The sequence below is a fragment of the Sapajus apella genome, unplaced genomic scaffold, assembly GCF_009761245.1.
Source record: "Sapajus apella isolate SASKATOON/1434 unplaced genomic scaffold, GSC_monkey_1.0 scaffold29, whole genome shotgun sequence".
Taxonomy (NCBI): domain Eukaryota; kingdom Metazoa; phylum Chordata; class Mammalia; order Primates; family Cebidae; genus Sapajus; species Sapajus apella.
In genome coordinates, this window is record NW_022436969.1 from 13707544 (window position 1) to 13719795 (window position 12252).

At 46.7% G+C, this 12252-nt stretch overlaps 1 protein-coding gene across 1 annotated transcript in view; it reads left to right on the forward strand.

The window, feature by feature from the left end:
* EMILIN2 (elastin microfibril interfacer 2) overlaps positions 1 to 12252 on the forward strand; it is a 65909-nt gene that overhangs the window by 36683 nt on the left and 16974 nt on the right. Inside the window, exons 3-4 of the mRNA XM_032293272.1 lie at positions 1544 to 1719; positions 4931 to 6856. Coding sequence (XP_032149163.1) covers positions 1544 to 1719; positions 4931 to 6856 — 2102 coding nt within the window. The remainder of the gene's footprint in view (positions 1 to 1543; positions 1720 to 4930; positions 6857 to 12252) is intronic.

Sequence of the window (12252 nt, forward strand, 5' to 3'; positions counted from 1 at the left end):
TCACCTGCTGCAGGGCTGGTACCCGGGAGGGCGTTGCTTTGCTGGGTAACCCCCTGCAGCCATTGTCCCGCCTTCCCCAAGGGCGTTCTCAGCAATCCTGAAAAAGTGATACTCAGCCTGTTGCTTTCTGGGAATTGGCCCAAGAAGGCCAGCTGCTGGTGCTGGTGTAAGAAACGAAGAGAAGGGGAAGAGGTTCAAAAGAGAGATGATTTCCAAGCCAGGAAATCGCAATTGGGCTGAAGTAGGGAGGCCCCGCCTTGTGCGGCTGTGGCTTCTGCCTGTGCTGTGAGCAGGGGCCACTGCGGGGGGCTGAACTCCTGGCTCCATCCCTGGTGAGCCCAGGCTGCTGGGCCGTCAGAGTCTGTTTTGGGCCAGGCCGAGCCCTGTGTCTGGAGGACTTTCCAGCACACTGCAAAACGCACTCTGTGACATTCCGGGCATAAGGGAATGTGCACTGTCAACAGGACTTTTTGAGTGCTTCCAATTCTGCTTCCTGATTTCCGTCATTGATAGTATGAACCAGGGAATCTTTGTAAAAAGTGAACACACACAGTGTGAGCTGCCATCTCCAATAGCTGGTGGCCACCTTTGCTAGCATCGGGGAGGGGAGGTGCAGAGGTGAACACAGACATGATGCAGGGACAGGGTGCCAGGGATGTTTCTCTCTTTTTCTTATTTTTGAGACAATCTGGCTCTGTTGCCCAGGCTGGAGTGCAGTGGTGTGATCTCAGCTCACTGCAACCTCCGCCTTCTGGATTCAAACGATTCTTTTTTTTTTTTTTTTTTAAGACGGGGTTTCACCATGTTGATCAGGCTGGTCTTGAACTCCCGACCTTATGTGATCCTCCCACCTTGGCCTCCAAAGTTCTTGGATTACAGGCATGAGCCACCACACCCACCTTTTTTTTGGGGGGGGGCGGTTTCAAACAATTCTTATGCCTCAGTCATAGCTGGGACTACAGGCACGTGCCACCACGCCTGGCTAATTTTTGTATTTTCTGTAGACACCAGGTTTCACCGTGTTGGCCAGGCTGGTCTTGAACCTTGCTAGCCTCAAATGATCTGCCCCCCTTCGCCTCCCAAAGTGCTGGGATTAAAGGGATGAGCCACTGTGCCTAGCCAGGAATGTTTCTTTAAAACACAAAACCAAACAATGTCTAGTGACACCTGAAACAAGACCTCACAAACTGTGACTTGTAGAACAGAAATTTGGTGAAACAAAAGCTCTGTTTGGGGACTGAAAATTGTCCTTCTCAAATGGGAGTCTTGGTGGAGAATTTCTAAGCTGTGTGTTCCCCTTGCTGGGAAACGGGTGCTCAGGGCAGGTGGAGGATGGGGGAGCCCCTGCCTTCCTGAGGCTGATCTGAGTTAGGCTGAACACCCCCAGCCAGATCTGGACCGAGGAGACCATTGCCCCCTCCTGGCCAGCCTGGAAGAGCAGGCAGGTTCCTGCGAGCCCTGAATCCTCTTTATTTGGGTCCAGCGCCGGAAGGTGCTAGTAACAGCAGTCAGTAAAGAGAGATGCCATCCCTTCTGTCCACAGGTATCGAGTGAACTTCAGACCTAGATATGTCACTAAGTATAAGACAGTGACACAGCTGGAATGGAGGTGCTGTCCTGGCTTTAGAGGGGGAGACTGCCAAGAAGGTCCCAAAGACCCTGTGAAGACCCTCAGCCCCATGCCCACTCGGCCTCGAAACAACTTGAAGAAAGCCACAGGTGACTTATTTGTGCTGTTACATATGGCCAGCCACCTTTAACATTGCCAGGGCTCCTTCAAACAACAGGATTTATGCTTTACAATGGTGAGCTTTGCATGGTCTTCGAATAACACACGTACGATGCCTGCAGTAGCCACATGTGACAGACAAATGTATTCAAAGGAGCGGTAGCAATTGGAAGACAAACTTTCTTGGAAGTAAACTGCTTTGCTAGAGCCAGCTCGTTGTGAAAACCAATGCCTTAAAAATCAGGGCAGGAAATGCCAGTGGGTTCAGACTTGTGTCACCTGGAGGCACAGCTGTAAGGAGATTCAGATGTAATTATGTACTGCTTGCTTTTACTTGGACCCATAAATCTGGATTTAAGGGTGTTAAATTCTCCCTACCCTGGAGACAGAGTCTCATTCTGTTGCCCAGGCTGGAGTGCAATGGCTGGCGTGATCTCAGCTCACTGCAACCTCTGCCTTTCAGGTGCAAGCAATTCTCCTGCCTCAGCCTCCTGAGTAGCTGGGATTACAGGCACCTGCCACCACGCCCAGCTAATTTTTGTATTTAGTAGAGGCAGGATTTTACCATGTTTGTCAGACTGATCTCAAACTCCTGACGTCGTGATCTGCCCACCTTGGCCTCCCAAAGTGCTGGGATTACAAGTGTGAGCCACTGCACCCGACCTGTTTTTTATTTTTAATTAATTTATTTTTTTGAGATGGAGTCTTGCTCTGTCACCCAGGCTGGAGTGCAGTGGTGCAATCTAGGCTTACTGCACCTCCATCTCCTGAATTCAAGCGATTCTCCTGCCTCAGCCTCCCAAGTAGCTGGGATTACAGGCGTGTGCCACCACGCCTGGCTAATTTTTGTATTTTTAGTGGAGATGGGGCTTCACCATGCTGGCCAGGCTGGTCTTGAACTCCTGATATCAGGTGATCTGCCCACCCTAGCATCCCAAAGTGCTGGGATTACAGGCGTGAGCCACCACGCTCAGCCATCACTTCATCTTTGTAAGTTCAGTCACAATAAATGCAGCCTAGGTTTTCTTATGACATTATATGCTTAAATGATATTTTGCCATGAGGTGTTCTCAATTTTGAAAATGGTAGTGCTTCCCAACATTGTCTGTAAAAATAGATTTTAAAATGACTTTTTAACCACAAAAGTAATGCATGTCAATTAAAGAAAATGTTTACAAAATATAGGAAAAATATTTAAGGATACATGATCTCATGACTAAATGAAAACTACTATTGACATTTTGCTATAAAACCTTATTCTCTTTCCTATGTCTGCACATTCATTTTGTTAAAGAAAAATTCATTCATCTCGCAAATGGTTATTGAACTTCTATATCTGTCAGGCTTTTTACTGGGTACTTGGAATAAGTGAGAAAAAAGGCAGACAGAGTCCCTGACTTCATGAAAGGCAAACATTAGACTACTGTAACTACAATAATTCATGACACATACTGTGATAGGGGGAATATGACATGGGAGCTGGTGGATTGTAATACTTTATTTTTGTTTCATTTTAGTTTTTGTTTGATAGAAGTTTAAGCATGTTGTAGTTTAATAAGCTGAATAGCTTTATAAGGACTAATAGGAAAAAAAAAATGACCCCTGTCCCCAACCCTCTTCTTTTCCTGGAGGTAGTACTTTAAACTCTTCAGATGAATCTTTTGGAATTTACCTCCATATCTATTGGTTTCTCACGGTGGGAGGTGAGAATTTAACTCCCTTTCATCTACTCCTCAACACATGGCTCCTATCTCCCCATCCCTTTCATACAGTTAAACTATATTCTTTATTTATTCGGTATTCAATGTTTACACTGTAGTAACTATGTAGATGTTTACAGCTGAGCCATGTGGTGTACTATCAATAGGTTTTCTTTCATACACAGCTTTTTGATTCCTTACAGTTAATCATTGTCTTACGTTTTTCTTTTGCTTGGTTTTCTGTGTTTTTATTGCTATTTAAACCCAACTCTTCTCTGGTTCTCTAAATGTCCCCTCCATATGTTTAGACACAGCAGTTTCATCTTCTTGAAGAAGTCTCCCTTGAGCCTTCTCACTTGCCCTACCTGGACTGGACATCCTCCTTTCCTATCAACACCCGAGGATCTTAACTTACCCCTCTCCTGTTGAATTTCCTGTTTCCTGTGTCCCCTGCTCCCTCTTTCTTGGTTTATTCCCTTAATTTGCTTGAGCATGTCCTTAAGTAGCTTCATGAGACAATTACATGGGAGGCAAAGTTTTTACTACTTTATAGTCTGAAAATTATTTTTATTCTAGCTTCAGAAATCTAGGTCAGAAATCACTTTCCTTGAGAATTTTGAAAATAGTGCTCAGTTTTCTTCCAGCTTCCAATATTGCTGCTAAAAAAGACCAAAATGTTCTGACTCCCAGTTTTTTAAGTGTGACTTGAGTAGATTTTTTTTCCTCCCCTCTCTCTCTCTTTTTTTTTGTTTTGTTTTAGTGGGATTTTAGGAGGAAGTAAATATTTGCATTCTTCGACTTAGTGAATCCTACCCATATATGGTCAGACGGTGCTATTGTTGGGAGACACTGATGAAATAGTTGCTTTGTCTCTGTTGCCTTTTGTCTCTCAAACTGCAGACAGGGCTAAACAATATCTATGAGACTCTTTGAGCACAGAAATGTTAATAAAAGTAAAAGACAAAACATTCAGGCATTGCTTTAAGGATAACATCAGATGATATGATATCATATGATATCACCATCCAACAGCTAATGGGTGGATCTTGCTAAAGTGGCTTCTTGTGGTTTTACTGTATGCAGTCAACTCTTAGGGTGTGGCTGCAGTTCACTAATATGGGCTTGAAGCGTTCATATGATAAAGCGGATAATGAATGTTTCCTCTCAGGGTGAAAGAGCCCATTGGTTATCTATTAGGTGCCATGTACATATTATTTCAACAGCTCTAGGAGGAATTGTACCCCCTCTTTATAGATGAGAGGATTATAGTTCACAGAAGTTAGTTAACTTGCTCGAGGGCAAACAGTAAATAGAAGTAGAGGTCTATTTGACTCCAAAGCCCATCCTCTTTTCTAATGTACCACAGTAATTACCTATAATTGTGTAGTGACCTGTAAGTGAAGGTGTATGTGTATTTTGTAGTTACTCTGTTTACTGTCTTGGCAGAAACTGGCTAAAGGCAGAAAATGTTAATTCATGTCCAACTTTATCTTTGTAACAGATGATGAACCCAGTCAAGTCTCAGAGCCCAAGAAGACTTTGTCCCCAAATGGTACAGCACAACCAAGCCGGGGGACAGACCCAAAAGCAGGGCGCCAGGAACTTCAGGAAAAGAAGATACAGGTGCTCGAGGAGAAGGTTCTCCGACTCACAAGGACGGTTCTTGACCTCCAGTCTTCCCTTGCTGGAGTGAGTGAAAATCTCAAACACGCCACTCAGGACGATGCCAGTAAAACACGGGCCCCAGGGCTCAGCGGCCAGCACCCCCAGCCTGACGTCACTGTTAGTGGAGACACAGAAACAGCCCAGCATCCTGGCATCCTCAACACTAAGGAACCTGGCATGACGGACATCAAGTCCGAATTGGCTGAAGTCAAAGATACTCTGAAGAACAAAAGTAACAAGCTGGAAGAACTGGATGGGAAAGTGAAGGGCTATGAAGGGCAGCTCAGGCAGCTCCAGGAAGCAGCCCAGGGCCCGACAGTGACCATGACAGCCAACGAACTCTACCAAGCCTATGTGGACAGTAAGATTGATGCCCTGAGAGAGGAGCTCATGGAGGGCATGGACAGAAAGCTGGCTGACCTGAAGAACTCGTGTGAGTACAGGCTCATCGGCCTCCAACAGCAGTGTGACGACTATGGGAGCAGCTACCTGGGAGTGATAGAGCTGATAGGGGAGAAGGAAACAAGCCTGAGAAAAGAAATAAACGACCTCCGAGCCCAGCTCCAGGAGCCTTCAGCCCAGGCAAATTGCTCTAATGGCGAAAATAATGGTGACATTGGTCAACAGATCAAGACATTGGACCAGAAAATTGAGAGAGTTGCTGAAGCCACAAGAATGCTGAATGGAAGACTGGACAATGAGTTTGACCGCCTTGTAGTTCCAGAGCCAGATGTGGATTTCGATGCAAAATGGAATGAACTCGATGCAAGGATCAATGTGACGGAGAAGAATGCTGAAGAACATTGCTTTTACATTGAGGAAACCCTTCGGGGGACCATTAATGGAGAGGTGAGTGACTTGAAGCAACTTGTGGATCAGAAAATACAGTTTCTGGAAGACCGTCTGGGGAGTGTTCTCCTACAGATGGCCAACAACACTGATGCAGAGCTCGGTCCCCCGGGGGCGGCAGCCCAGCCGGGAGTGTCAGGGTCAGGAGATGAACAGGTCATGATGGAATTATACCACCTGAAGTACAAAGTTGAAGTTGTTGAAGACATTTGCCTGCAGAACTTGCAGAGAAAGCCTCATGGGATGGAAGGTGCTTTGCCAGACAGGGAAGACCACGCAGGGCGTGACAACCTGCGCCTTTTGAAATCTCTAAACGACACGATGCACAGGAAGTTTCAAGAAACCGAACGGACCATCCAGAAACTTCAACAGGATTTTAGTTTTCTTTCTTCTCAACTAAACCACACAGAAAATAATGTGACTCAGCTTCAGAAGGAAATGAGCAAGTGTAGAGCAGGTGAAAATGCTGGCCCGGGTGGGTTCACTAAGACGGGTGAGCAACAAAGGACAGTGGAGACCCTGCCGTCCCCCCAGCACCCCACGGCTCATTGCTGCGGTCAGCTGGAGGAGAGGTGGCAGAGGCTGCTGAGCCAGGTCCTCTCGGAGCTGGACACCTGTAAGGAAGGCACGCAGGGGGTCCAGACAGAGGTCTCCATGGTGGAGGGCAGGGTGTCTCATATCGAGAAAACTTGTAGCAAGCTGGATTCCATCTCGGGAAGTCTTCAGAAGATCAAGGAGGGGCTCAACAAGCACGTCAGCAGCCTGTGGAACTGCGTCAGGCAGATGAATGGGACGCTCAGGTCGCATTCCAGAGACATTTCTGGACTGAAGAATTCAGTCCAGCAGTTCTATAGACACGTCTTCCAGATTTCATCTGATTTGCAAGATCTGGTCAAATTTCAACCATCAGCAAGTAAGTTGAATCTTACAATTCTATTTCTTGTATTTCTTTGCAGCACACGACAGCATTTTTTTTTTTTTTTTTTTTTTTTTTAGATGGAGTCTTGCTCTGTCATCTAGGCTCGAGTGCAGTGGCATGATCTTGGCTCACTGCAACCTCTACGCCCCGGGGTTCAGGCAATTCTCCTGCCTCAACCTCCTAAGTAGTTGGGATTACAGGTGTGCCACCACACCCAGCTAATATTTGTATTTTTAGTAGAGATGGGGTTTCACTACGTTGGCCAGGATGGTCTCAATCTCTTGACCTTGTGATCCGCCCATCTCGGCCTCCCAAAGTGCTGGGATTACAGGCTTGAGCCACGGTGCCTGTCTGACAGCATTTTTAAAGTTTTTTGTTCATTTTTTATTTTGTTGAAACTTCAGGTAAAAATGTGACTGTTTTTGGACAGTTCATGGAATGAACTAAATGCGTCTGTCCTACCCAAAATGTGGTTCATAGATTGGTGCCTGTTTGTGAATTATTTGGTGCTGGGTAGCAATGAGATAAATACGTAATCTCAATGTTAGTATTTAAGAACTTCTAAAATAATTTGACAGGCCAGTCGCAGCGGCTCACACCTGTAATGCCAGCACTTTGGGAGGTCAAGGTGGGTGGATCACCTGACGTAAGGCATTCAAGACCAACCTGGCCAACATGGTGTAAACCCATCTCTACTAAAAATACAAAAATTATCTGCGTGTGGTGGCACATGCCTGTAGTCCCAGCTACTCGGGAGGTTGAGGTGGGAGAATTGCTTGATCCCGGGAGGCGGAGGTTGCTGTGAGCCAACCACTGCACTCCAGCCTAGGCGGCAGAGTGAGATTCCATCTCAAATAAATAAATAAACAAATAAATAAAAATAAATCAAATAATTTGACAACAATCCAGTATTCAAGCACATGATCTATGTATTTTACAAAAATAGCCCACAACACATTGAAAATTAAGAAGAAAAACTGGTTCTTCTCACAGACGGAGGGCAGAATATTAACTATAGAATCATATTGGTGAGCTCAGAGTTGGGATCAGATTTTTGGCATAACAGCTTGAGGCAGTGGGTGTTGTCCTCTCTTCTACCTACTGAGTCTCCTCTGTTCACCTCTCTTCAAGCCTCACTTTTTAACTGTGTCATTTTCATCTTCAGGACTTAGCCGATGGCAGATAGGATGCTGTCATGTTTGTTTCCAGACACAGACGGAATCATGGATGAGAGCAGTGTAGGGGCAGAAACTGTCTGAAGCCCTGTGGCCCCTGGGTTCAGGAAGCTCAGCAGTAGTGCTGAAAGCCGTGATGGCTGTACCTTAGGCACTCAACAAATGTTTTTTGAATGAATAAATGAGTAATATATGCAATAAGATTAATTTTTTGTTACTTGAGGGGTTAAATGCAGCATCCTCAAAGGACAGAGCTTCTCTTGTGCCTGGGTTTGTACTCCAAGCCAGCCTCAGTCATGAGCCAGCCCTCTTTAGTCGGAGTCCAGGCGTGAAAGGAAGGAAGAGGGAGGGAGACAGTGGTTTTGAGCACTTTATGTAGAACCCCAGCTTGGTCCCTTCAGAGGGACTGAATCCCATCACAGCCTCACAGGGAAGGCACACTGTTTTCCAGCAGGGAAAATGTGTCCAAAGTCACATGGCTGTTCAGTGGGGGAGCCCAGATGGGAACCAGGCCAGGCTGTATCCAAGAACTGTTCTCTTCCAGTCCAGCCATGAGGACGATGTGTGTCCCAGAGCTGAGTGCAGACTTGTCTGGTTCATAGGGACTTGTTGAGAGGCCTGCTTTGTGTTAGAAGGAGCCTGTTTCCTGACTTCCCCCTCCCTGTTTTCTCCTGTGCTTGCCTTTGGGACTTTTATCTCCCCGACCTGGTTCAGCTCTGGGTGACACCGGTCCTTGCACAAGGAACTGAGATTTCATAGCCTCTGCGAGCCTTGGGATTTTATGATCAAGCCACAGATGAGACATAAAACCCGAGGTGGGGAAAGCTAAAACATGGGAAGCAGGCAAGCTCTGGCTTGGCCAGGGAGAGCCAGGGCCAGGTCCCGGCAGCTCAGGAATGTGGAGAGGGTCCAAGACAGGTGGGAAAATGCCCTGGACGTCCCCAGAGCACTGTGCTTATCTTGAAGATGAGGAGTCACCTAAGCTCAGGAGGACCAGGAATCTGTCCCCCATCCCAGTATCCGGCCCACTGTACCTCACTGTTTATAACCCAGCCCTCCCCCTGTCCAGGGCCACTCAGCTCCTCTATCTCTGGAATGTTGAGTAGAGGTCACAAGACCATGTATGTGTTCATAGAATGATTGTCCCTTGTGGTGACAGTGCTGTCTGGTCTGTGCCTTATGATAACAGATTGAACCAGATATTTCCAGTTGATTTGGAACTCCCTGGCAGCGTGGGAAGCTCTGTTAACATTTTCACATTTGTCATTGCAGTAGGAGTTGGGGGTGGATCCCTTTAAAGATAATGTGGCTTACAAAACATTGTCCTTTTGGATTGAACTCATGGTGGTGAGTGTAGACTGCCTGGAGTTTTGAGAATTTCTTTGATTGGAAAAGAGCCAGAAATAAACAAGCTGCCGTTGTCTAGCATCCAGCTCTAGGAGACTTGGAACCTGAGTACCGTACGTGGGAGAATCTGGAGCTAAGGTCACAATGAAAGTGACAAGTCAATCAGTTAAAAGTCAACAGAACATTTGTTGAGTGCCTACGATGTGCAAGGCTCTTGGGGGACCTGGATAGAAGTAGGCTTAATCCTTACTCTAAAGTGTTTTCAATCACAGTGGGAAAGAGACTCACAGGTCTGCAGAGAGAGCGAATGAGATTGTGGCATAGGAGTTTATCCCGTTAGTGCATAAGATCTTGTTGAGCCCGTATGATGTGGTAGGTAATGGCTGTGTGGGGGAGTATGTGGATAAAAGACAGTCTGATGAGGAAACAAGCAGGTAGTCATGGGAATGGGGTGTGCATGAGCTACCTTGGGTGTGCAGAGAAACGCCCACAGTGGAAGTCAGGGAGGGATTCTCAGGAGAGAGCCCTGAGCTGAGCCCTCAGTGTAGGTATTTACTGAGCAGAGTACAGAGGCTGACGGGGTGAGGAAGGAGGTGAGAGAAGCTTCCGGGAGGAGGTGTTACTGGATCTGATTGAGGGATGGGTGGGATTCAGAAAGTAGGAGGGGAGGACATTGTAGATTCGCTATTTATTGGTTTGTAACAATTCACTCCAAGTCTTGCTGGCTTAAAACAACAAAGATGTATTCGTTTCCATTATTCTGTGGGTCAGGAACCCGGGCAGGGCTTGGCTCAGCGGTTCTTCTGCTCTATGTGGCATCAGCTTCAGTTGCCCACTCAGCTGCATTCAGCTTGTGATCGACCGGAAGGTCTGTGAAGAGCTGGTCATATGTCTGGTGCCTCGGTGCTCCCCCACCTGGCACCTCTCTCCATGTGGCCAATCTGGGCTTCCTCACAGCATGGCGGTCTCAAGTGGTCAGACTATGGCAACTGGCTCATCAAGGGAAGGTGGAAGCTGCTGGGCCTCCCACAGGCTAGCTCAGAGCTGGAGTGGCGTCACGGCTGCCACATTCTGTTGTCAACGCAGGTCTGCTCCTTTGAAGTGATGTGGCTGCTATGTTTGGGGAGGGAAGGGGGCTTAATGGTGGTCATGATATCTACCACAGTGAGCACAGGTTTAGAGGTGAAGATGTGTGACAGTTTTGGACCAGTAACCAGATCACTGGACCAGGAGCAACACACCCTGTGGCCTTTCTACTCAGCCTGTTGCCCTCTTCACAGATCTGGTTTTCTTTGGAAGCATCACTGAGGTAGGGCTGAATTATCCAAGAAGCAGCCAATAGGGGAGAAGAGGGTGCTTCAGCTCATGCTGAATTAGATCCAAGTCTCTTTTTTTTTCTTGTCCAAGTCTCTTTTGTATCTTTCTGTTAAGTGTAGGTGTTCTTCCCTGGGGTTTAAAAGGGATTCCTGAAATTATGTGCATACATATAATAAATACATACACACATTATATATATATATTTAATTTTTTTTTTTTTTTTTGAGATGAAATGTCCCTCTTTCACCAGGGCTGGAGTGCAGTGGCATGATCTTAGCTCACTGCAACCTCTTTCTCCTGTGTTCAAGCGATTCTCCTCCCTCAGCCTCCCAAGTAGCTGGGATTACAGGTGTCTGCCACCATGCCCAGCTAATTTTTGTATTTTTAGTAGAGATGAAGTTTCACCATGTTGGTCAGGCTGGTCTCGAACTCCTGACCTCAGGTAATCCACCCACCTTGGCTTCCCAAAGTGCAGGGATTACAGGCGTGAGCCACCACACCCAGCTGGATGGATATATATATATATGACAGGATCTTGCTCCGTCACCCAGGCTAGATAGAGTGCAGTGGTGCAATCACAGCTCACTGTAGCCTCAGTCTTCATAGGCTCAGGTGATCCTCCCACCTCAGCCACCCGGGTAGCTAGTACTACTGGCATGTACCACCATGCCCAGCTAATTTTTTGTTGGTTTTTTTGTTTTCCTTAAGAAAGATGAGTTTCACCATATTTCCCAGGCTGGTCTCAAACTCTTGGGCTCAAGCAATTCGCCTGCCCCAGCCTTGCAAAGTGCAGGCATGAGCCAGTGAGCCTGGACAGGTTTTTGGGGGTAGGGACAAAAGGTCCGCGAGTCCTGGTGCAGTGGCTCACGCCTATAATCCTAGCACTTTGGGAGGCCCAGACGGGTGGATCGCTTGAGCCCAAGAGTTCCAAACCAGCCTGGGCAACATAGGGAGTCCCTGTCCCTACAAGATTACAAAACATTGTACTTTTGAGAAAATGGTCTGCGCAGAGGGAACAGCATTTTCAAAGGCTATGAGTCAGGAATGACTGCTCTTCTGAAAAACCCGGAATACCAGTATGACCAAGCATATGAGCAAGGCAGAAGGTCATCAGCAATGAGGTCAAAGTGAGGGTAGGAATGAGGTCAGGCAGGCTTTCTAGGCTGTGATAAAGGAGCAGGATTTTAAGTACTATGAGAAACTATTGCAGGATTTTCAGCTGGGGAGTGATTACTTCCCAGGTTTGAAATCTCAGCTCATCCATGCTTGTCAACAGTGGAGGATTAGCTAGTGTCTGGACTTGGTAATCACTCAGGAAATGTTACCTATTACTTAAATCCTCCGTCCCCTAGAATGGATGTTTAATCTATTCATGACTGAACTTTTCTCCCTATCTCTACCTAGAAACCCCCAGGCCTCCAGTCTTGGAAGAGTGAGAGAGGGCATGTAAGCACAGCAGAAACAGGGCGAGGTCCCCAGTGGCTCCGGGGATGCTGTAGATGGCCACGGGTCTTTTTTTTTTTTTTTTTTTTTTCTGTTCTCACTTTCCCT